A 23,845-nucleotide genomic window follows, 5' to 3' on the forward strand; every position below is an offset into this window, starting at 1 on the left:
TTAATATGTTGATCATTCATTTGATGGCATAGAGTTATATGAAGAAACTTAGAAGTAAATTATTTATAAGATCTTTGTCTTCTGAAAAATATTTTAAAATATTTACATAGTGATTTTTGATCTTGTATTTTTTTTCCTGCTTAGAAAATGAAATAAAATTTACATGCTTAGTTTTCCTCCATTTTTCTTAGATAAGCCAGTCTTTCATATTCTGTGTAGCCCAACTGATCTTTTTGTTATAAAAGTTGAGTTTAAAAATTGTCCTGCAGTGAGTTTACTTAGTTCCTTAAGGTGATTTTATCAAATAAGATAAATATATAGGTAGAGGCTTTGCAAACCTTAAAGCATTATGGTAACTGCTACTATTATTAGTTGTTATTAAACTTAATTAAAATGTATGTTTTTAAAAACATCTAGATTAGGAGACCTTGCATTGTATCTTCCCCTATTTCACCTTGTTTCATATAGTCAATAGGTATTAAATACTGATATGTGTTTTGTTGCTGTTCTCTCCTATAGTTTGACTAGTCTTGTTTCCTTCTCTGTTTCCATACATAAGTTCATTTAAAATACTTGAATGGAAATTTCGATTTTTTTATTCTTCTTATATTAGTGATTAGTTAATGGCTTCTGAAACTAATATTTAGAAACATGTTTTGCCTCATTAACACCTTATTGACAAAAGATGAAATGAATATGATTAAATTTATTTGAGTCTATTTTATATATGTATATATTTTCTTTAGTCATTTGTCTCTGGAGTTACAGTCCATCATCAAATGATAATGTCTTTGTGGTCAAACCTTATTTTCTAGCTTATCACTCCACCTTAGTGGCTTTTTGTTGATGAAAAGGAAATAACCAGTAATGAGGTTTATAGAGAAAATTATTCCATAGCAACCTTTGTACTTGAAGTGACAGCATATGTTAATGTTTGAAAGCATGGCTTGCATGTAATTGAATGTTTCTGTTTTATTAGGATAGTATATTAGAAGAGCAGGTACGCATGTATCTTCATTGTTGCTTGACACTGTGCGGTTTCTGGAATCCCAACATTCAGGCTGTTACAATTCTGTGGGATTACTATAGCAAGAATCTAGTGAGTAAATACAGCTAATATTTTGGTCCTCCCAATTGAAGAATCATTGTGTGTGCATTGTGTGTGTGTGTGTGTGTGTGTGTGTGTGTGTGTGTGTATGTGTGTATGTCCGCACGTGTACCAAATAACTGTTGTAGAATATTTAAAATGTTAATTTTTAAAATTTTTTCTGAAGCAATTGGCGTTAAGTGACTTTCGTAGGTTCACACAGCTAAGTGTCTGAGGTCAGAGTTGAACTTGGGTTCTCCTGACTTCAGAGTGGTACACTGTGCCATTTAGCTGCCCCAATATTTGTTAAATATAGATTCAAATATTCTGGGAATAGTTTTGATGGTCACAAAAACCATTTAAACCTTTTCTTTTTTTTAAGAGAAAAAATTAGTCTTTTATCAGTGAATCAGGGCTAACCAAAACATGTTTTTACCAATATACCAGTAAAAATTTTTATCAGTATAAGATAACATTTTAAATCTGTTACTAACACTTTTGAGTCTAGATATATCTAATAAGTATGGGAAAAATTTTTTCTCGGTAGCTTTGATAACCCTAAAAATTTTCCTCCAGAAGCAATTTCAAACTCTGCCCAAAGCTCTATTTAAAAACAAAAAACAAAAAGCAAAAAAAAAAAAAAGTTATCTTTGATCCAGCAACACCACTGTTTGGTCTATATCTAAAGCACATTCAAGAAAAGGGAAAAGAATCTATTTATATAAAAATATTTATAGCAGCTCTTTTTGTGGTGGCTAAAACTGGAAATCAAAGGGAGACCTATCAATTGTGGAATCGTTAAAGAAGTTGTGGTATATGATACTAATGGGAATTATTGTGCTATAAGAAGTGACAAGTAGGAAGATTTCAGAAGAATATAGAAAGCCTTTCATGAACTGATCAGCATAGTGAAATGAACAGAACCAGGAAAATGTTGTACACAGTAACAGCATTATTGTTCAGTGAGTAACTATGAATGAATTAGCTATTCTCAGCAATACAATGATCCAAAACAGTTCTAAAGGACTAATGAGGAAGCATACTATCTGCCTCTGGGGGAGAGGAGGGTTTCATGTTCTTTCATTTTTTTCTTTCATTTGAGTCTTCTTTATAATTGTGCACATATATCTGATTGCTTATCATTTCAGAGTATTTGGAAGTCAAATTTTTAAATAAAAATGTTTAATTTTTTTAAAAAAGTTTGCCAGGGTAAGATTGTGGGAAAATGGAAGAGTGTGGTTGTAAATTTCAAGCTCTCCAGATTTCCCCCACAAATAGAATAAATTTGCACCCCAGGAAGAACATAAATTGTTTTGAACTGATAGAACATTAGGGGAAAGTAGAAATAGAAAAAATCTACCATTTATCACCTCAAAGAGGTCCTTTGTGGAAATCACATGAGAATATTATTGCCAAATTTCAAAATCCCCAGGTCAAAGAGAAAATTTTGCAATAAACAAGAAGAAAAGCAATTGAAATATGCTGAAGCTACAATTAAAATTGAACAGGACTTATCAGAAGTCATAATAAAAGACCATGGGTCCTAGAATCATATATGCCAGCAATTAAAAGAAGTGGGCCTGCGGTCAGAAATATCAAATTCAGCAAAATTATCCATAATATTGATTGGGGAAAAAATGGATATTCAGTGAACTTGCAGGTTTTCAGGACTTTCTTTCAACTAAACCCAAACTCAACATATATGAATTAATATCAGAGATCAGTTTCAAGGAACTTGCCATAGAGAAATTATTTATGTTTTTTTATATGGAAATGTATACAATATGTTTGAGATTGACATCAGTAATTGGGTAGCTCAAAAGAAAGATTGGAATAGAGTTGAGTTGACTCTAACAGAAGCAAAACCACTTAGAAAAAGGTAAAAATAGTATTTATATTATACAAATGAGGTGCAGAAGAAGAATAGATACAGAGGAATTAGAGGGAGAGAGGAGGGTTTGTAGTTTTGAAAACGCCCTCACATTGGCAATGGGTTAAATAGGCAACACTACATATATATATATATCTGACCAAGGATTTAGCACCCTCCAAAATCTATAAAGAAATAAGGGGGGAGGGATGGGGAAAGGGGAAGCAAAGGGTGGGGGAAGAAGACAAAAGAGAGATCCATGGGATCCATGAGTAAGGGGAGGTTAAGAAATAGCAAGGCAAGTTAAGGAGCAGATTTATAGCAGGAAATACAAGTTAAAATTAAAAATTCGCCTAAAAATGAAATCCATATTATATGTCAACCATTCTTATGTTGTTTTGGATGCATGTTTGTGTGTATGTAGATGTGTGTGTACGTGTATGTGTGTGTGTGTGTGTGTGTGTGTGTCTGAGTATATGTATGCATGTTGTCCTATGTATGTATCTGTATATATGAGTGAGTGGGTATGAATGTATATATGTATGTATGCATGTGTGTGTATGTATGTATGTAACATATCTGTGCTTAACTATAGCCTGCTTGGAGGAGGTGGGGGAGAATAAAGTTTTTAAAAAAAAAGTGCATAGCAGACAACAAAAGAATAACCTACAAGGAAGCAAAAAAAAAAAAAAAAAGAGGACACATGAATATAGTTTATGCTTCTATTATATACAACTGGTATATATTCTTGAACTGGTAATTTATTGTTTTATATTTTGAGTCCTCCCTGATAGTTTTACTGAGCACTTGATAATGTTCTGTTTTGTTTTGTTTTCCTTTTTTTCTTTTTTTTTATTGTTTTTTTTATAAAAGAAAAAAAAATTGCTCCAGGAATTCTACTTGTTCTTGATTTTGTTATATTTTACTTCCAAGATTATTTAATAATGTGTGTGTACTTGTATCCTATGGCCTTATATGGGGAACAGAGAGGACAAGGAGGTTATTTGGTATGCTGTGAAAGAGAGAATTTTTTTCCCCTTGTTTGAGCAAATTTCTATCATGCTGAACATATGGGACATTTCATAATATTTTGCTGTTGTTTAGACATATGATCAATCTCTTAAGCCTAAGTATGTTTTACAGTTTGAAGTTTTTAATCAGGAGATATAATGCTTGTGGGTTTTTGTTTGTTTGTTTTTCTCCCTCTAGAATAGTTCTTTTACTATTCCTTGGCTTGGTTTACAAGAGTTTGCAAATATTTCTAAGTCAACCTTGTCTATGCTTGAAATAGTGAAGACCTGTTGTTCTGATGAGCAGAGCCATGACCTCTATAAATCCAACAGTAGTTATAATATTTTTCTTTGTGTTTTGGCAAAAGTCATGAAAAAAGCTGTAGCAACCAATGAAACTCATCCTTGGAACCAAATCAAAGGAAGGTATGTACTCTTTCCTTCTGAAAAAAAGAATGTACAGGAAAATGTTTTTAAGGAAATATTGCAGCTTTAATATTTTCCAAGTTAACCCATTAATTTTTTTTTTTAATTTTTAAAAAAAAATTCTTGTTATAGTGCTAAGCACTGAGAATAGAAACACAAAATTGAAGCATTTCCTGCCTTCCTGGAGCTTAATTATCAAAGGAGACATGAGCCCATATAAGTATTAAAAGTAAATACACAGTGATTTGGTAGAGCTATGAATAAAAAAGAGAAACATAGTCCCCTGCTCTTCATGATCTTATATTCTAATGAGGGGAGACAGCACCTAAAAGGAAGCTGAAAGACAGGGATAGGTGAGTATATCAGGTACTCAACTTAGAGGAGTTATGTTTCCTTGAATTCAAACCACAAAGATCTACAGATGGAGAATAGATAAATGAGTTTGATACTAGTGCATTAAATAAATTAAAATTCTTCACAGAACAAGAATCCTTTAATTCTGTAGTAATAAGTTAGCTCTTCTTACATGACAGAGTGGATAGACATCTAACCTTGAAGCCAGGATGACCTGGATTCATTCAAGTAATACTCTTGACACATAACTGATCACTCAAAATCTCAGTGCCCTAGAAAAGTCTTCAGCACTAGAAATCTAAGGAGTTGTGAGCCAGATTTGCCCCATCTTTTCCCCCAACCAGATTAAAATCTAGTTGGGAAATATTTAACACAATAAATGAAGTATCAGTAGAACAAAGATCAAGTTAATATGTGATTTTTGAAGTCTATATGGGGACTAACAATAATAGAAAACAAAAACCCTAATCCCTGTTCTAGTCCCTCAGACTTGCAGAAAGGACTCAGCTAATCAATAAAGTTCCATCAACTTTTGGACAATAGTAGCACCTCATGTTTGCCTGAGCCATGCAAGGGAATCCATCCTCTCATATCAAAATATGTCTTGTCCCTAGATAGTTCCTTAAGAACTTACTGACTCAGGCTGTTTTCCAAAATGAATGAATCATAAAATCAAAACTTGCTCACAGGATTTTGGGAAATTATGTAGTCTAATTCTCTCAGAGTAGTCATCTAAACATGTTTCCTTTCTTTCTAAGTAGGATGGTAAAGTGAGATTTACCTTTTGAAGTCTGTAATAAATTTTAATCTCTTAAATAAAATTTTAGCTTTTTTTTTTTTTAAATAATTTGAAAGTTAATGGTTTCATAACATTAACTATATGGAACTTTGCTATCAGTACATTGTTGTTGTTGTCCAGTTATTTAATTCTGTCTGCTTCTTTATGCCTGGACCCATAAAATGGGTCCATAAAATGACATTATTGTCCATGAGGTTTTCTTGACAAAGATATGAGAGTGCTTGCCATTTCCTTCTCTGGTATCTATATATTAGCATGAATCATTGCCACCTGAAATAAAGTAGTTACACATTTTCTAAGTGTAATAGCGTGTAACTAGGATATGAAGTTGAATTCTTTTTCAGTAAGAAAAACTAATTGATTCAAGGAGAACATACATATTTAGCTATAGTAGTTGGCTATTAAATGACACCTGGCTTTAATAATGTTTTTGCTACCAGGCAAAAAATGAATTTCTGTCTTATAATTGTAGAATTTTACTGACAATGTTAAGTAGTAAGTCTTAGAGAAGGGTAAGAAAGAGGATAGCCAAATGAATTATAAATTGTTAGAAATTATTTTAAATGGTCTGATTCAGATTGGAATGAACCTAATAATTTTATAATTAAATGCATATTGGCTTTTTTGCCAATAAAAATAAGCAAATGTGATAAAGAAACTATAATAACAGATTTTTAAAAATCACATAATCTATAGAATCTACATTTGTAGCATTTTTTAGGGAACATCTACCAAATCCTTTCATAAGTCACAGGTAATTTGCTGTATCACTTATAGATTCTAATGCAAGGTTGGTAGAGTATTCTGTTACTTTGTCCTTTTAAGCAAAAGTGACCCTTTTTATTGGTAATCAGAAAAACCTGGAAGAAGAAAGATGGAAACTTAATTTGGAAATTCACATTTCAATTTTTGCCTATGGGGGATGACCTAAGTTTGGTTTGCGGGGAAGTTGTAGAGAATTGTATTTCCATGAATAAAACAATAAACTTTATTAAAATAGTAACTTTTTATTTTACAGAATATATTCCAAATTCCATCAAAAAAGAATGGAAGAACTAACTGAAGTTGGTCTTCAGAATTTTTTTAAACTTTTTTTGGTGCTGGCTACTGTTGCCAAGTTGGAAGATGTAGTCAGTCATGTTCTGGATCTTTTGAATTTCCTCAGACCTGGGTCCATCACACCTTCACAGAAGGCACTTGTTTGGAAGGGCCAAATAGCCTTTCTTTTAATGTACGTTCAGAGAAACCTGGATATTAGTGTTTTGGCCCAGACACTTTCTGGTGCTTTTAGTGAAAAAGCAAAGGAATTCTTAGTATCTAAGAATGAATTGGGACAGAAACATGCTCTATGGATACTTCTTTCTATCTATATGGATGGTGTTCAAGAAGTGTTTGAAATGAGCCGAGATTTGAAACTTTCAGAGGAAATATTGTTGAATGATGGATTCAGTATGCTTCTTCCTGCTTGTCGAGAAGCTCAGCTCAGGACTGTATTAAACTTTCTGCAAGCCATTCTGGCCAGAGTCAGGTACGTTTTCCATGTTGATTTCTAATTTTTTTTTTCTTTAGACAAATGATTTCTATTGATTTGGGTAGCAAGATAGCGCCTTTATGTTCAATTTCAAGTCTTAAATTTTCTGGATCACAGAGAAGGTAAGTTATTTGTCCAGGGTTATGCATCTAGTATGTATCAGAGTCAGTTTTGAACTGAGGTCCTATAGACGCCACTTCTGGCTTTCCATTCTCTGAGGGGGTGTGTTTAGTGGGTTTGCTGGTGAGAAGTTGTCTGGATCTCCAAGTAAGTCTGGTGGGAATAGGGCTAGAAGAAGGAGTATGAAGAGTAGTAGTATTAGGCCTAAGGCCTAATTTGTTTTGTTTTTTTCAAAAAGGACATAGGAGATTTTATCCTCTATATTGTAAGGTGAGCTAAATAAAAGATTACTCAAGGTTTCCCTAGTTAATATGCCCTAGATTCCAACATTTAGGGAAAAGAGATACGTTTTGGTTGTATAGGATACTTATCTCTAGGAACCTATCTTTTCACATAGGGAGTCAACTAAGTAACTAAGGAAAGTAACAGTAATCATGTTGAGTCTGCTTTGGAGGTTGTGAACACTGAACACATGTTTAGGGGTGGATTTTGCTATCATGGAAGGAATTGTAAAAAGGAGACCACTGATTATCTTTTCATTTTCTCAGAAACTAAAAACGTTATAAAAAGCCATTCCTTAAAACTATTTGTTTTCAGAATGAGTGCTTTCTTTCAAAGACTTGTAGTTGGGAAATCTTGAATACCTTTCTTAACAGAAAGATGTCATATCTTCTGAACACAGTTAATCTTAGCATTAATATAGTCATGCTAGAGGTTGAAAATAGCACTGAAGCTATTATGCTTACTCTAAAGTGTTGAAGGAGGAGGATTTTGGAAAGAGGAGCTGTGATAGGTATTTCAAAATATAAGAAAGACAACAAGAAGAAGCATGGTGCCATGAAGAGGTCCTGATCTAGAGGTCTAGAGGTTTGGTTCTGTTCCAAAGTAGCCTAGCATTCATCCCTCTGAATCTTGGTTTCCTTATGTGTAAAATTAAGAAGTTGGACCTGAAGGCCTTAAGGTTTCTCTTAGCACTTAAATTCTATCATTTAACTCTAGGAATATATTTGTGAAGGGCAAATGTGTATCTGCTATGTGCCAGACAACATGCTTGGCATTCGGAATATAAATACAGAAATGAAACAGTCCCTTCTCTCAAGGAGCTGGCATTTTATTGGGGAAGACATCATGCATAAATATAAATATATATAGTATTTAAAACATATAGAATAAAATATACAAATACATAAAATATGCACTATATATTTTATATATGTAACATAAAATATAAAACAGATATAGCGACTAGACCTGTGATTTCTTTGGTATAGAATTTTGAAAGTGTCTCAATCAATATGTGTATAAAATTAAAAAAAAATAATTTTGGGGTGGGATGGCACTAGTACTTAGTGGAAGATGAAATCATGAAATAGCCTGAAAATGTTTTCTCCTTTCCCAGTTCTCTAATATATTTTCTCTCTCTTCCTGGTTTCTTCTCAAGCTAGTAGAAAAAAAATACAGATTGATTTTTGGCTACACCTAGTGGTACTCTTGCTTATTGTCTTCCTTTATGAATAGTCACTAAGCATTCATTAATGTATTTAGCAAATAACTCCAAAATATCCACTGGATTTTTTAAAAATTCCTTTTCCCAAGAGGTAATTAAATAATAAGATCAATAAAGTCTGGATTTTAACAAGAATCTATTTGTAATGCTATCTGTTTTTACTTATGTGCTTTCTCTTACTTTCTTTTTGCAACTTTTAAATCCTTTAAACTTTGAGATTTTGTTTGTCAATTTTAATATAGGGTCATCAATTGATAGGAAAAAATTGTATCACACAAAGAAGAGGGGGTAGAGAGAAATAAATCGATTGTTATTTTTAGTAATCTTGTTTTGATTTATTATCTTTTCTAACATCTAAATTGTATTTCTGCCAATAAACATATAGCTGTTCACTAATTCAATTTGTTAAAAAAAACACCTTTACCACTAAAGCTGGCACTGCTTCAGTAATGCTGAAAAACTTTCTTGATTTGTCAATTTATTGAAAGTTTATGAGGCAAGTTTATTGATCTGTGCTACTGTTATGAGTATGAATGTAGCAATTGGTGAGGATGGGACAGTGAAGAATACTTAAAATAAATGTATATGTGTATTTAAGAGTCTCATTTAACTGGAAGGCTTTATTAAATAATATAGTGTAATGTGGTCTGCACATCCAGACATTAAAAAATGAGTATTTTGGTATTAGACTTTTTTTCCCTTTTTTTTCCCCCTTGAGCTTCCTGCTTATGGAATGGTGTAGGGAACAAAGATAGGGAGGTGAGATTTACTTGAAAAGTGCATCTGGCCATTTACATTTCATTGCCAAAGTTGCTAGATAATTTTATCTTCAGTGGACATGAGTATGAATATAAAGTAAAAAAAATGCAGTGACACCATGTAGACCTTTATAGCTTTATGTTTTAATCACTGTCAGGTTTTGACTGAATCACTGATTCATTTAGAATATTTAATTCTTTAGCTAGGTTATTTATAGCAGATATACTAGACAAGTTATGCTATGATCAAATTTAAGCACTAATGATTAAAGCAATACATTATAGTAGAAAGAATTCTGAACCTGAATTCATAATGCTTGAGTTCAAATTTAGACTCTGCCACATAATACTTGTATTATTTTTGGACTAGTCTTAACATCTCAGAGTGGGTCTTTTTTTTTTTTTTTTTCTCATCAGTAAAATGAATGGACTAAATTAGAGGACCTTTAAATTGGATCTTTTCTAGTTCTCTGGAATGATAAACTTGTCTTCCTTGGAGTAGTATTTGCCCATTGCTGTGACAGAGTTTAGATTTTGACCTTGAATGGTGTTATATATTTGTAATCCTTGTTGCTAGGAGAGATTAAGACAGGCACTCAAGTTTGGGAGTTCTAAGCTGCATACATTAAGTTAAGCCATCAGGTGTATTCATTGAGTATTGCATCAAAATAGTGAAGATCTGCTTAGCTAATGGACTTTTATCCTGGATGAAATATGGACATCCGGTCTTGAAGAGAGTAAAAAGGTAAAGTATTCTTCAAAGAGTCAGGAAACAGAGGATTGATTCTCTACTGTGATGATGGTTTAAAAAAAAAAAAAAAAATATATATATATATATATATATATATATATATATATATATATCCTTATACTTGTTATACTTTAGATCTTTGGCCTTAAACTCTATGTTCTTATTAGAAACCTTGCTCACCTAACTTTTGTTATTTCCTTTAAGTGTCCTTTATTATTACTGTGTACCAGTTAAATACATTTTTGGTAGTAACTAAAATTTAAAGCAATACATTAAAAAAAAAAACATTCAGATCAGGACCTAGTTTCTCTGAATTTTGGTATAAGCGGAGAAGATTGGCTTACATAGATTGATGATATTTATTCTGGGCTGCATCCCTGACGAAGGAGAAGGATGAAATACATTACTATAGCAATCTCTCCTGTTTTAAAATCCAGGTGGGAATAAGGTAGCAGTCCTTGCATAAATGTGTGTGCCCCCCCCTTTTTTTTTTCTGTATACTGTGCTGGGTAATAGTTTTATAACTGTATGACAGAGAATTTACAGGTAAGAAGAATGTGAGAACACTGATTAAAGGGAGAAGCAGCTCCCCCTAGGCTGTTAAGAAATAATAACTTCATATGCCACTTTCTGCTAACTCAAGATGATGGCTCACAGGAGCATTCTTTATTGCTGATTAAGTAGCATTATGAAAATACTGACTTGGTTATGTTAACTAAATGCTTCAGTATTTAAAGCTTAGAATGTCAAATAGTTTTAGCAATCCTCTTTAACATATCACATTACCTTTCTGGAATCACATTTCTGGTTTTCCACTTGCTTTTATTTGAGGTTATTGTAGAAATGGCAATCTTTCATTTAAGGAGTTAGGTGCAGCCAAAAACTGTTCTTTAATTATAGCCATTCATGCTGCTATAGTTAAGGGTCTGTCAGCATTTCCATTATAGGCCCTTATTTTCGGAGTTTTATAACACAGCTATGAAAATTAGCTCTGGGCTAAAACTTGCTATAAGAGGTCTCATGAGATCTTTTTTTTTTTTCTTTTTTTAACTGAAGTAAGGGTGAGTAGCTTGAAATGCCTTTTGGCATCTGAAAATATCATTTGGATTAAAAAATAATAATAAAACAAAACAATAAACTCCCAGGTTCTGTACCTGTTTGTTCACCACTTAAAGGAAACTACAGACTTCTCGAATTTTCCACTAAATGGATATTGATCAACTGATAGTCTATTCACTTCTAAATAAAACAGCATTTGAGAGGGTTATTTTTTTTTTTAATAAAAGTTTTAAGGCAGTGGTAAACTGGCCTAAAAGTGTTGGTCTATTCAAAGAGAAATTTCCTTTTTAAAAAATTGTGTCTTCACTAACAATTCTCAATAGACTTCGCTTAGCTCAGTGAAAATATCAAACAGATAATCCCAGTATTACATTTTTTTAAAATGTGGACATGTTAGAAATTTTGAAAATTAGGATTCAGTTGTAGAAGAGATTTGTGTTTTAGGGGAAAGTTGAAATAGATGACCTTTGAATTCCTTTCTAACCCCACAGGACTCTGTAATTCCACTTCCAGTCCCTCACCCCAACTTTATCAAGATTAGTAATTATTGATTTTTTTTTTTTACTCTTTTATAAATGAATCCTATTTTTAATTCTTTAATTTTTCTTCCTTGTTTACTTGAGAAATTACCCATTCATAGAAGGAAATCATTTTATTATATCAAAACTTCCTCTTTATATTGCTTTTTCATATTTTAATTTTATTTATGTGAGCATGAGATGATGATAAAATGGAGTACAAAATGGATAGAGTGTAGTACAGCTTCTTATTGATTATCTAGGCCCAAATTCTTGGAATTGGATTTGATTCTTGTTCTCTTAACTCTGTTTCGAATCAGTTGCCAAATCCTACTTCTACAATATGCATTTCTCCCTTTCTCCCTTTCCCCCTTCATAAGGCAGCCATGTTAGGCCTTCATCAATGCTTATCTGGACTATTTAAATAATATTTTAATTCATCTCCTTATTTCTAGTTTTTGTCTCTCTTTTAACCCATCTTTGGAGCAGGGAGGTGGCACAGCGGATAGAGTACCAAATCTGAAATTAGGAAGACTTATCTTTATAAGTTCAAATTTGGCCTCAAATACTTATTAACTGTTTGACTCAGGGGAAGTTTATTTAACCATGGTTGCCTCAGTTTCCTCATTGGTGGAATGAGCTGCAGGAGGAAAAAAAAGAAGCACTCCAGTATCTTTTCCTAGAAAACTCTAAATAGGGTCATGAAAAGGACACAACTGAAGAACTACTGAACATAATCTGTCCTTTACATTACTGTTTCTAAACTATGTCTGACCCTGTTATTTACTTTTATATTTCACTTTAATGTTTATGAAAGTATTGTACAAATGTCATCTCATTTGATTTGAGTAAATAATCACGATCTAAAGGCACCAAGAAGCCAAATATACCACATGCCACATCCTATATTTTGGTTCTCTGAATATTAGCGTCTTATTTGTGAATTTAAATTAGACCAGTAGACATAATCAAAAATATCCTTTAAGAAAAAAGGCATAGCATCATAGAAATGTTGCTGTCAGTATTGTAAACAATGAAATCTCAAGCCATGAAGAATGTAAAAGAATGAAATAGAAAAAGAAAGAAAAGTATAATGAATATGGCACACATAGGGAAAAAAATTCAAAAACTTTAAAAAAAACTCACGAATTTGAACCAAGTAATATTTAAGACAGGATTACTCTCTTTCCTTCTCCCTTTATGCTACTTCATGTTCTGCTGCTTTGTTCCTTCAGTGTTTCTTCTTGATGATCTATATATCTTATTACTGCCTTTACTTGCTTATTGGACAATTCCTAGTAATGCCAAGTAGAGCAATACTTTAGTATCCAACACAATCAGTTATTATCATAGTATCAGAAAGGAACTACTTCCGGATACTTGCATTTTATAAATTTATGTTGAAAATCTTTCTGGGAAATTGTAATACACATCTCTTTTCTTAAATTGAAGCTACCAGTAATAAGGAGTTTTGAGTTGTTTTGTTTTGTTTTTGGTGACTTAGGACTATCCCTATGAAATTAAATTTAGTAGACAGTTATTAAGACCCTATTATATGTATACAATCATTTTGCCAGGTCCTGAGGAAAATACAGAGACCCTCAATTTCTTTCGGATTAATATTCTCTGCTCATTTACCTACCACCTCTTTCTTTGATTTTCCCTAGTCTTTCCTTATAGTGCAATTATTTTCTCATTTTGCACACATAAAAGAACAGATTTTTGAGCTTGGTAGGGCTTTAGATTATAGTCTTCATTTTATAGATAAGGAGGTAGAAAGATGCCTAAATGATTTGCCCAAGTTGACAACAGATATTAAGAAATGGAGGGAAAATTGGAACCCAGCTCCTTTAAGTGCTAGTTAGTTTTTTGTTTTTTATTTTTCATTGCACCAGGCTACTAGGATTGTTTTGCTTCCACAGCCCTATTTCACTACACTGTAAATTACTTGGGGGCTGGGAGTATTTCATTTTGACCTTTTTGTAATAAATTCTTTAACTTAAGAGAATATTTAGATATTAAGGGCTTGATATGATCAGTTACAATCTCACTTCTGTTCCTTGACTCTTCTACAATCTATTCCTTTTACTGTATGTTCTTCAGGAATTGACTCAACATGGTTTCTCACTGATTTTTCCTTATTTGGTATTTCTTTGATCTTCATTGTTAATGGATAATTCTGTTCACTGTTGCCATACTACACTGTGTGAGATCCTCCTCAGCACTCAGTTATACTTTCCACCATTTTTCTAGTCTGCTGCTACTCTTGTTCTTGCTTCCCTGCCACGAATAGGAGACATTGTAACTAGTCGATTCTGAAAATTGCCAAGGGAAACTAAATAACTTCACCAAGTATTTCTTTAGGTAAAGAAAAACTATTTGTACATTATCCTTAAAGGTGTAAAGGATATTCCTTCTGAGTACTGTTTTAATGACATCTGACTCTAATGAACTTTTTGCTTTTCAGTTTGTGGTTCACAAAGATAACATATTTCTAAATGCCAAGAGAGTTTATTTCCATGCTTTAAACTGGAAAGGAAAATAAGGTATTTAGAAACTTCAGAAAACAAAATTTAGAAGAAAAACTTCCTGTAAGAAACATCTTTCATTCTTTAAACGTTGGTCAGCTGAATTGTTTAGGGAATAGCAATACATGTGACATTGTACTACATCAGGGATATAGAATATAAAAAATAGTGATGCATTAAAAGATGTTAAGGGCAATATAAAAGCTACTTTTCTCAATCCCATTTAAGTCACTATGGTTCCTTGTTTGAACCCCATGGCTCCCTGTAGGTATTTAGACCAACTGATCTTTGAAGCTTGAGATGAAATTTAGTTGTAAGTTTATCTGTAGGAAAGAGTTTTGTTCCATTCCATCTCACCACATGGTGCTGTGTTTCTCAAGCCAAAAGAAACAGTTTTGTGTTGTCATAATAAATATATGGTAGGTTGATAAATTCCTTTAGTAAAAGGAATTAAACTTAACTTTTGTACACTTATTGACTGCATGAAAATCACTGGATTACAGTGACTATAATAATACAAGATACGTTGAAGCTAACTTTTTTGTAAAAAAAAAATTACATATTAAATCAATTACTATTTTTAATAATAAATTATATATATGTATAATAAAATATGTAAATATAAAAATAATATTTTAAGCTATTAGTATATTTCACACACTGCTAAGTGCTAGACATATAAAAAGAGACAAAAGACAGTTTCTTCTTTCAAGGACAATATAGTGAATTGTGTTCTGGCTGTGTGATCTTGGGTATATCACTTTACCTCTCAGAGCTCCAGGTCTACTATCTATCAATATTCTCTGTTGATGTAGCTTTAAGTATTTTGTATTCTCCTTATTTTATTTTAAGCTCCTGGAAGGGAAGGACTTTCACTTTTTTGTGTATACCACCTGTCACATTTTCTTGATTGAAGTACGTTTAAAACGGGGTCTTCTGTCTCTACACATAGCCTTTCTTCCATTTTATCATTATGCTGCTTTCTGATATTTACATTTTAACACACAGATTAAAAACTTTGAGATAGTCATTGTTATAGCCTTCATGTGGGCTATACAATGGATTTTCCATAGCAGAGTTTAATTTATATAAGCATAATGTAAATATTAGCCTAATCAAATTATTATGAGGTGAAGGGGAAAGAAGAGGAATAACATATTTGAAAGCTAATAAGTGACTTTTAGAAAATAGAACATAATATTATTAAAAGTAGAAGTCCTCGCACATTAGACAGCTGCTCTGGGTGCTTTGTAGGAGGATGTGGATAAAATGCTTGCATGGAATATGAGGTTTTCAATGGTTATAACCTACACTGTAAGTTCTCAAAGTGTGGTCTGCAAGGGAGCCTCAGTACCCTTTCAGGGGACAAGGTAAAAGTTCTTTTTAGTTTCAGAATTTTCAAAAAAATATATTAAGAGGTAATTTACCTATTGAAATACACTCTTCTTGAATTGCACATGTTTAACTTATGATGGATTAGTTACTACTGTCTAGGGGAGAGGGGTTGAAGGGAAGGAGTGAGAAAAATTTGGAACACAATGTTTGCAGATGTGAATGTTGCAAATTATCTTGCATATATTCTCTGTGAGGCTAAATTTTTTTCATATACTTCAAAATAGTAATGACAATAAATTGAATTCAGGAAAAACTGAGAACCTAGCTGTCTTCTATTGCACCAGACATTAAGGAGATTTTAAAAAATAAAACAATGCTACTTTTCTCACTGATTTTTTTTTCTTTTCTTTTTTTTTTTTTTTTTTGGTTTTCAGAGCAATAGTTATTTTCCATTAAAATTTCAATTAACATAAGTATTTAACATAATAGCAACCAATAATATATTTAACACAAATTTCATTTGTGTTAACATGTAATAGATTAATATTATTTTAAAATAAATATATATTTTTAAAATTTGTCTACTTTAATGTGGTAAATATAGTTATAACCTATAGAAACAAAACCTCTGGGATCCTCATTGACTTTTAAGAATGTAAAAGTTGGGGCAGCTAGGTGGCGCAATGGATAGAGCACTAGCCCTGAAGTTAAAAGGACCTAAATTCAAATTTGACTTCAGACATTTAACACTTCCTAGCTGTGTGAGAACATCTTAAGATTTTGCTGATTTGAATTATTCTTATCACTCTACATATACTGAGGTGAGGCAGTTCTGAGAACAATTTGACTTGAACTTCAGGCCCAAACAATTGGTGCAGTTTGTCTATTAGCATTGTTAGGAGCAGAAAACCAGAAACTTTGGTGGTTTCAATGACTATTTGCAATAGATGGCCTAACAACAGAGATTTACCAGTAGTTGAGACAGAGTTTTTGTAGAGTGTCTGAAACTTTAGAAAATTATCCTTAGGCATTTCTAAAAGAGTACTTGTGTTTATTCTCAGGTGAAAAAAACAGATAGTGTTACCTTCTTTTTTAAACCAGTTTAAGTTATTACAGGCCAAAGTGTTAGATTGGAACAAATGGACAGAAAAATTAATTATTTTGTAAATGTTACAGTCTAATGTTGGATATGTATAGCTGTTCTGTGATGTCTAGCCCAGTTAAGTTTAGAGAGACTTATTAACAAACTAGATTGTAGTGATGCATTTTTAATTCATGGTACATGAAATATAGTCTGTGTCATGTAAAGAGTGACTACTCAATAAAATCACACTTCCTTTCTAGAACTGAAACATTGCTTAAGTACTTTATGCTTTTATTCCTGGGTATTTTTTTCCTCTATTGTCTCTTTGATTTAAACAATGATGTTGTGACTGTGGTTTTGAGTTTTTGGTTTCCTTTACACTACCTTAATACTTTTCCTTTTCCTTGTACCCCCAAAAAGAACCCTTTCCTCCAAAAGAGAAAAGCAATTAAACCATAGACACATTTATATGTTTCTAACACTGAGTTCATTTATATGAATCTAACATTAACATAACAAAATATGTTATAAAAATAACATATTTTATTTCTTAGGGGCTGAAGTTAGGTTACTGGACTTGGAATCAAAGACCTAAGTTCCAACTCTTCTTCAGATTCTTCATATTTTTGTCATTGTAGATAAGTTATTTAATTTCTCTAGGAATTAGTTTTCTCATCCACAGAATTTGGGAATTGAACTCTTTTGTACTCCCTAAGGTTTTATTCAGCTAAATAATTATGTCCCTATCTGTCCCTTATATTCAAAACACATTATTAAATTAACCTGATTTTTGTTGGATTTTTGTATTATTTTCCTTTTCTTTATTGAAGTACATATTATTTTCATAGTTATACTTTCTTTTCTCTGCATCAGATCATAAAAGTTTTCCTAAATTTTTCTGTAAATTTCCATATCTCTCACTTCTTATGGTATAATGACATTCCATTATATTTACATAAAATATTTTTCCAGTCTTTTACCAGTTAATTAGCATTATACAGATGCTACAAATATTTGGGGTACCTAATGAAACATTTACCTTCTGTCTTTGACTTCTATGGGAGTATATGCGAAATAGTGATATAACTAGGTCAGATGGTATGAACAACAGTGATAGTTTCAAACCAGCCTAATTTCAAGTTATTTTTTTCAGAGTTGTTTTTAAAATCAATTCATAAATCATCCAGCAGAGTATTAGCCTCTCTCTGTCTCCCTACATTTTCTCCAACACTATTTTCAACTTTTGTTACCTTTGCTAGTTTTCTGAGTGTAAGAATTGTTTTAAATTTTCATTTCTCATATTATTAGGGATTTGAAACAAAGGATTATTGATTATTTGCATTCTTCCTTTGAAAATTGTTTATGGTTTGACCCTTTATCCTTGGGAATGGAACTCAGTCTTATATATTTGTGTCAGTTCCCTATGTATCTTGGATACCTGGCTTTTATTAGAAATTTTTAATACAGATATTTTTCTCCCAATTGACAATTTTTCATCATAGTTAAGCTGAATTGATTTTATCTTGAATAATCAAAACTTTCTAATTTATCTCATAATATTTATCCAGGTTCTGCTTAAGAAATCTCCCTAATCATTGTTCAAAAGTAACTTTTTCCATTCTCTAATTTTTTTATGATTAAAAAAAAAACTATAGATTGTTTACCCATTTGGAGCTTATTGTGGTATGTGATACATAAGATATTGGTCCAAACCTATTTTCTGCAAAACTTTCCAATTCTTTCAATAGCTATAGTCAAATTGGGAAGTGCTAACATTCCTTTCCCTACTGTGTATTTGTGTTTACTGAACACTGGACTACTATGTTTTATTACTTTTGTAATTCTTTTAATTGAACTTTTTAAAAAATAAATTTAAAATAATTTTGATGATAACTGATAAGTGATATATTTAAGATCTTATAGTGCTGTCTTCCCCTTTTTGAACTATGCATATCACTGCAGTTATTTAGAGTTTTCTGTAATTCTTTCAAAATTGTTTTATATGTTTTTATGTATATGTGTTTACACATACAAAATTGATTAGCATTAAGATATTTACACATTTTTAAATTTTCAGTGGAAATTCCTTTTCCATCTCTTCCTATTTTCTTAGTGATATAAAGTTTACCTTTGACCTTAATTTTATGTTTTCTTAGTCTTTTTTAAATTTTTCTTCTTTTTTTTGTTACTCAAAACATCAACAAACAGAAGAGTTAAACAAAAAGGTTGAATATAAAAACATGAATCTATTTTATATAGCTTGTATTTTTAAAGTACATAATAAATTCTAAATTTTATTTATTTTTATTCTTCATTGTTATTATTTTTCTAGATTATAAGAAATTAATGAATGACTCGTTACATTTCAAATGCCTAAAATTTCTGCTTGATTTTAATTTTGTTAATTATTAATGATTTTAAGCTTGAGTGACTATAACTTGGAAAATATTGGCCTCCAAAGCTTGTCATTTGTAGTCCTAGTTTTGGAATGTATATATGGAAGTATAATAATACCTTACATTGATATTTCATTGGCTTCAGAGAATCTAAATTTGGAAAGAACATGAGAGATCAAATAGTCTAAGCTGCCCTTTTTTTTTTTTTTTTTTTTTTTTGCCTTTGTGCCTGTGAAATACCCTCTCCTAATCTTCTTCCTTTAGAACCTTATCTTATTTAGAGATTCATCTCAGTTGCCACCTTCTTATTTATAAAGCTTTCCCTGATCTCCAGTTCTTAATGTTTTGAAATTATCTTTTATTTACATTTCTGTGTACATTCTGTGTCCTCCTAGTTGAATGTAAGCCACTTGAAGGTACAGACAATTAGCAAATGGGTAATATGTGTTAATTGAATTATAGTAAGAAAACTGGAGTATAAAGCTTACATGACTTGGCCAGAGGCATATAGGTAAGCCATAGCCTATAATTTCAGATTGCAAATTCTGTGCTGCTTTCACACAGCATATTCTTTATTTCTTAAAATTTTAAGAAACCTAGAATTTTTTTTTGCTAATTTTGTTACTGTGAATTTACTCTGGGACATAATATTTTGTAGAAATTTGGCTTGTTACAAAAATCATTTAGTTTCTGAATTTTAATTTCAAATAACTGAATAAAAATATAAATAATTATGATATTTTTCATTAGTGATACTTTTTTTATTTGCATTTTTGAACTTGTCCTCACATAGAATAAATCTGTAAAAGTGCACATATGTAGTGATAACTCAAATTGCTATTCTTCCTATATGTTGTATATAACAGTAAAAGAAATTTTTTTGTTTTCCCTTTAGTAGTTTCATAGGCATTATTGAAAATGTTGATTGTAGTATCATTTTGTCAAATAACTAGATTCATATCACAGATCAACTTGATGAATTTAAACAGAGTTCGCTTTGTAAATTCCATTATGGGGAGCCACATATTTTAAGATTATGAAGAGAGCTGACTTCTTTAAAAGGAACTTTGTGATAAATTATTCTGTAAAGCAAAGAATGATCTCTTTATTTTATAAACCAGGATTTTAAGGAATGGTTTCCTTTAGTGGGCTTGAACATCTATTAAACTGCTACTATATGCTTAATAATAGAAGAGTCATGGGACTCCAAAGACAAAAAATGGGATGCAAAATAACAATATATGCACAATTGCACTGGTGATATAAATGGCATTTATTTTTAAAATTAGTTTAGATTTTTTTATCTTGCTTATTTTATATTTCTATGTATTACACTATAAGATTATGAGGGAACAGGGAATAAATTTATCTTTCATGTGAATTGAGCATCTACTGATTATGAATCTGAAGTTATTTTTTTAAATATGTTTTTTGAATATCATCATTGCACATTTTTATTTCACTGAAGCAATTTACTTTTGGAGCCATATTTCCCAAAAGGAACTTTTTTCTCACCTTCCCCCTTCTGCCTTGTGGAGAAGATTCAGTAATTGCTTTCATTCTGCTCTTATTTATTTATTTGAACAAAATTGGGAACATATATGAAATGAAACTAGCATTTGAAACTCTTAATTTCAATTGTTTCTTCTTTACCTTACAAGATATATATATATATATATATATATACATACATATAGAAAATCTCTTGTCAGATTTAAGGCTTATTTAAAATGAAAAGAAAGCTGGAGCAATTTTCTTTATTCCATTTCAGTCTCCTAAGGCCTATTTCCCCCTGGTGAGCTCATAGCAACAGGGGGGTTTAAGGGAATTCAGCTTTCTGCAAATTAATGTCTCACATCATGAAAATTCAGGACTTTTTTTTTTTATATCTTGAAAAGTAATACAGTGAGTGCGAGTATTATTTCTTGCCAGCGGGTGGAAGATGAATGATTTTGTCACAGTTTTACTGCTTGATGAGCAGTGTCCTGAGGGTCAGGCTTAAGTCTGTGTCACTATGCTGCTCATTACTCTTGAGCTAAATAAGGGCTGATTGGATCTAAATTGCCTAGCACATGGGCCACAGATGAGCTCAGTGAGCAGGGGCTGACCTGCTATTCAGTCTGGGAGTCACCCCGGTGTGCAAATGCTGCATTAGAACACCGTGGGAGAATGAGAGGCTACCAACGGCTGCCAGCAAAAGAAATCGAAATGTAAAAACTCTTTGATGCTGGGATGTTCGAATTTGAAATGTAGGAAGTGACAGGTTGATGGTACTTATCAGCTTTGGCTGGATTAGAGAACAATGTCATCTTGCTTATATAATGACAGAAGAATGAAGCTAGCTGCTAACTACTGTGCATCATAGAGATGCTGCTGCTGCTTCTACTGCCACTGCCAGTCGTTGCTGCCTCCTATAGGCGGCTTTCTTGAAGAATAGCTAAAGGGATTGAAGAAAAAAGCATCCCCCTTACCATGTTTTAGCTAGGCAAGCAGCTCTTCATTGCAGATCTTTGGAGCTTTTTAAGTCCTGGCCTTTTGCAACTCTGGGTTCATCTAGGTTAGGGGTTTTTTACTTGGGATAAAAATAGATTGTTAGGGAAATATGTGAACTTTGATGAGGAAGGGACCAAAAAAAACCAACTATTTCTTTACTTCAGTGTTTGGTATCTTTTTTAATTCTATATGTTTTATGCATTCAAAAATGCATTGTTCTGAGAAGGGGAACATAGATTTCATCAGATGAATTTAGGTGTCCATGGCACCAAACAGGTTAATAACCCATAACTAGATTCATTGGGGTTACCCAAGTACTATATATATATATATATATATATATATATATATATATATATATATATACACACACACACACACACACACACATACACACACACACACATATATATATAATGATAAAATAATAACAGGCATATAATACATTTAAATTTAGTGAACTTATTAATAACTGCAGTATCAACATCAGCATGGCAAAACCCTCCAAGTGATGTGACTAACTGAATAATTGACTTAATATCAGTCTGTTTCCAGTAAAATTCTGTTGAATTGAAACAATAGCTTAGAGGGTTGCAGTACAGAGAAAAGACTACTTATGTTGGAGTCAGAAGACCTTGATTTAAGACTCTGATCCTTTCTCCTTTTCTGATCTTGGACAAATCGTTTTAACTTATTGTGGTACAGTATCCTTATCAATGAAATAAATGGGATAACTTAAAAGATTTCCAAGGCCTCTTGATAACAAATAATTATTTAGGGTAACAAAATGCTTTCATCTGTTATATTTAATTTATTCCTTATGACAATCCCATGAAATATTTAATACAAGAATTGTTACCCTGATATTTTACTATGGAGGAAGATGAGAAGTTAAAGTGATCTTTGTAAAGTCATAGAAATATAAGAGATGGAGTTAGGATTGAACCTGATTTTATGATTCCAAAGTAAGTGATTCTTTCTAAAATGTACCATTTTAAATCTCTTTCAAAAAAGATTTCAGATTCAGTCATTTGGGATTTCTAACTTAACAATTTTAAGAATGTATTCTGATTTGAAATAGTATGTTTTAATAGAATGCTAGACTTGAAGGTAGAAGCTGCCCAAGTTCAGATCCTCTCCCTGACCTTCACTAGGTGTATAAATATGGGCAAATGACCTTTTTAAATCACACAATGTTCCCTTACATCTGTATGCTTGAAGTAATATCACAATAGGATATTTTTTATGAGAAAGCACATCTTTGAAATACTGACCAATTTTGAACTAACTACAGACCTTCCTTAATCTTAGCCTTCCTCCATATTAGACCTCAAGAGGTCCATCTGACTATCTCTCTGGTAAAGAAACAAATGATTGAAGAATGTTTATCTAGACTGTGATATAGTTGGATAGAAAAACCATTGAACTCATCCATCAGTACATACAGGTTATGACACACCACAGATGGGCAAACTGGACCAAGAAGTGAGGGAAGAGTAGTAGCTTGATTACCTTTTGGAAATAAAGTGATCCTTTGTTTAAGCCCAACTTCCTTTTGAAACAAAGGTTTATATTTAAATTAAATTCTTCTAGTAATGATATGTGGCTGCAAATCATAACATACTCTAATCTCTGAAAAATTGTAGTTATGGACCAACTAAAAGGCCGGGAAGAGGTATATAGTGGATGTAAAGAGGCTGCCATTTATTAAAAGCAGTAATTACAGAGGAAAATTGCTATAAAGGATGTCCTCAAAGATATCTAACAAAAGGGGAAAAAAAAGACAAGCTGATCAGATAGTAATAGCAAAGATTATAAATAGTCAATCTATATTAGTGTATTGAGAACAAGAGGAAAATAGTTCATGTTATCTGTGGCTAGACATGGAGAATTAACAAGCATGATGGGATGTAATTCATATAATTGGAGCTCATACCTACAGTGATGACATCACAGATGCATAAAGAAATTGGAGCATTTCTCTTTTATGCTCTGAGGGAAGGGAAGGTTAAGCTGTGATATCCTTATTACATAAAAGATTTCCTTTTACCCATTGAAACACTAAAAAGCCTAGAAAAGCTAGAGAGTTTGTATTGAGACCAAATAAGACAGAAATTAGAAAAATAACATTTTGCAGTTTCCATAAAAGTGTGTAATATTTACTTCAAAGTTAACATGCAGAATCCCCAAAGGAGGATCAAAATGATTGAAGCTATCTC

At 31.9% G+C, this 23,845-nt stretch overlaps 1 protein-coding gene across 1 annotated transcript in view; it reads left to right on the forward strand.

The window, feature by feature from the left end:
- The window catches only part of MMS22L (MMS22 like, DNA repair protein), a 156,726-nt gene that overhangs the window by 56,048 nt on the left and 76,833 nt on the right, over window positions 1-23,845 (forward strand). The window contains exons 12-14 of the mRNA XM_003769307.4: window positions 980-1,099; window positions 4,167-4,393; window positions 6,565-7,074. Of these exons, the coding sequence (XP_003769355.1) occupies window positions 980-1,099; window positions 4,167-4,393; window positions 6,565-7,074 (857 nt within the window). The remainder of the gene's footprint in view (window positions 1-979; window positions 1,100-4,166; window positions 4,394-6,564; window positions 7,075-23,845) is intronic.

This window comes from Sarcophilus harrisii, chromosome 4, assembly GCF_902635505.1.
Source record: "Sarcophilus harrisii chromosome 4, mSarHar1.11, whole genome shotgun sequence".
Classification (NCBI taxonomy): Eukaryota; Metazoa; Chordata; class Mammalia; order Dasyuromorphia; family Dasyuridae; genus Sarcophilus; species Sarcophilus harrisii.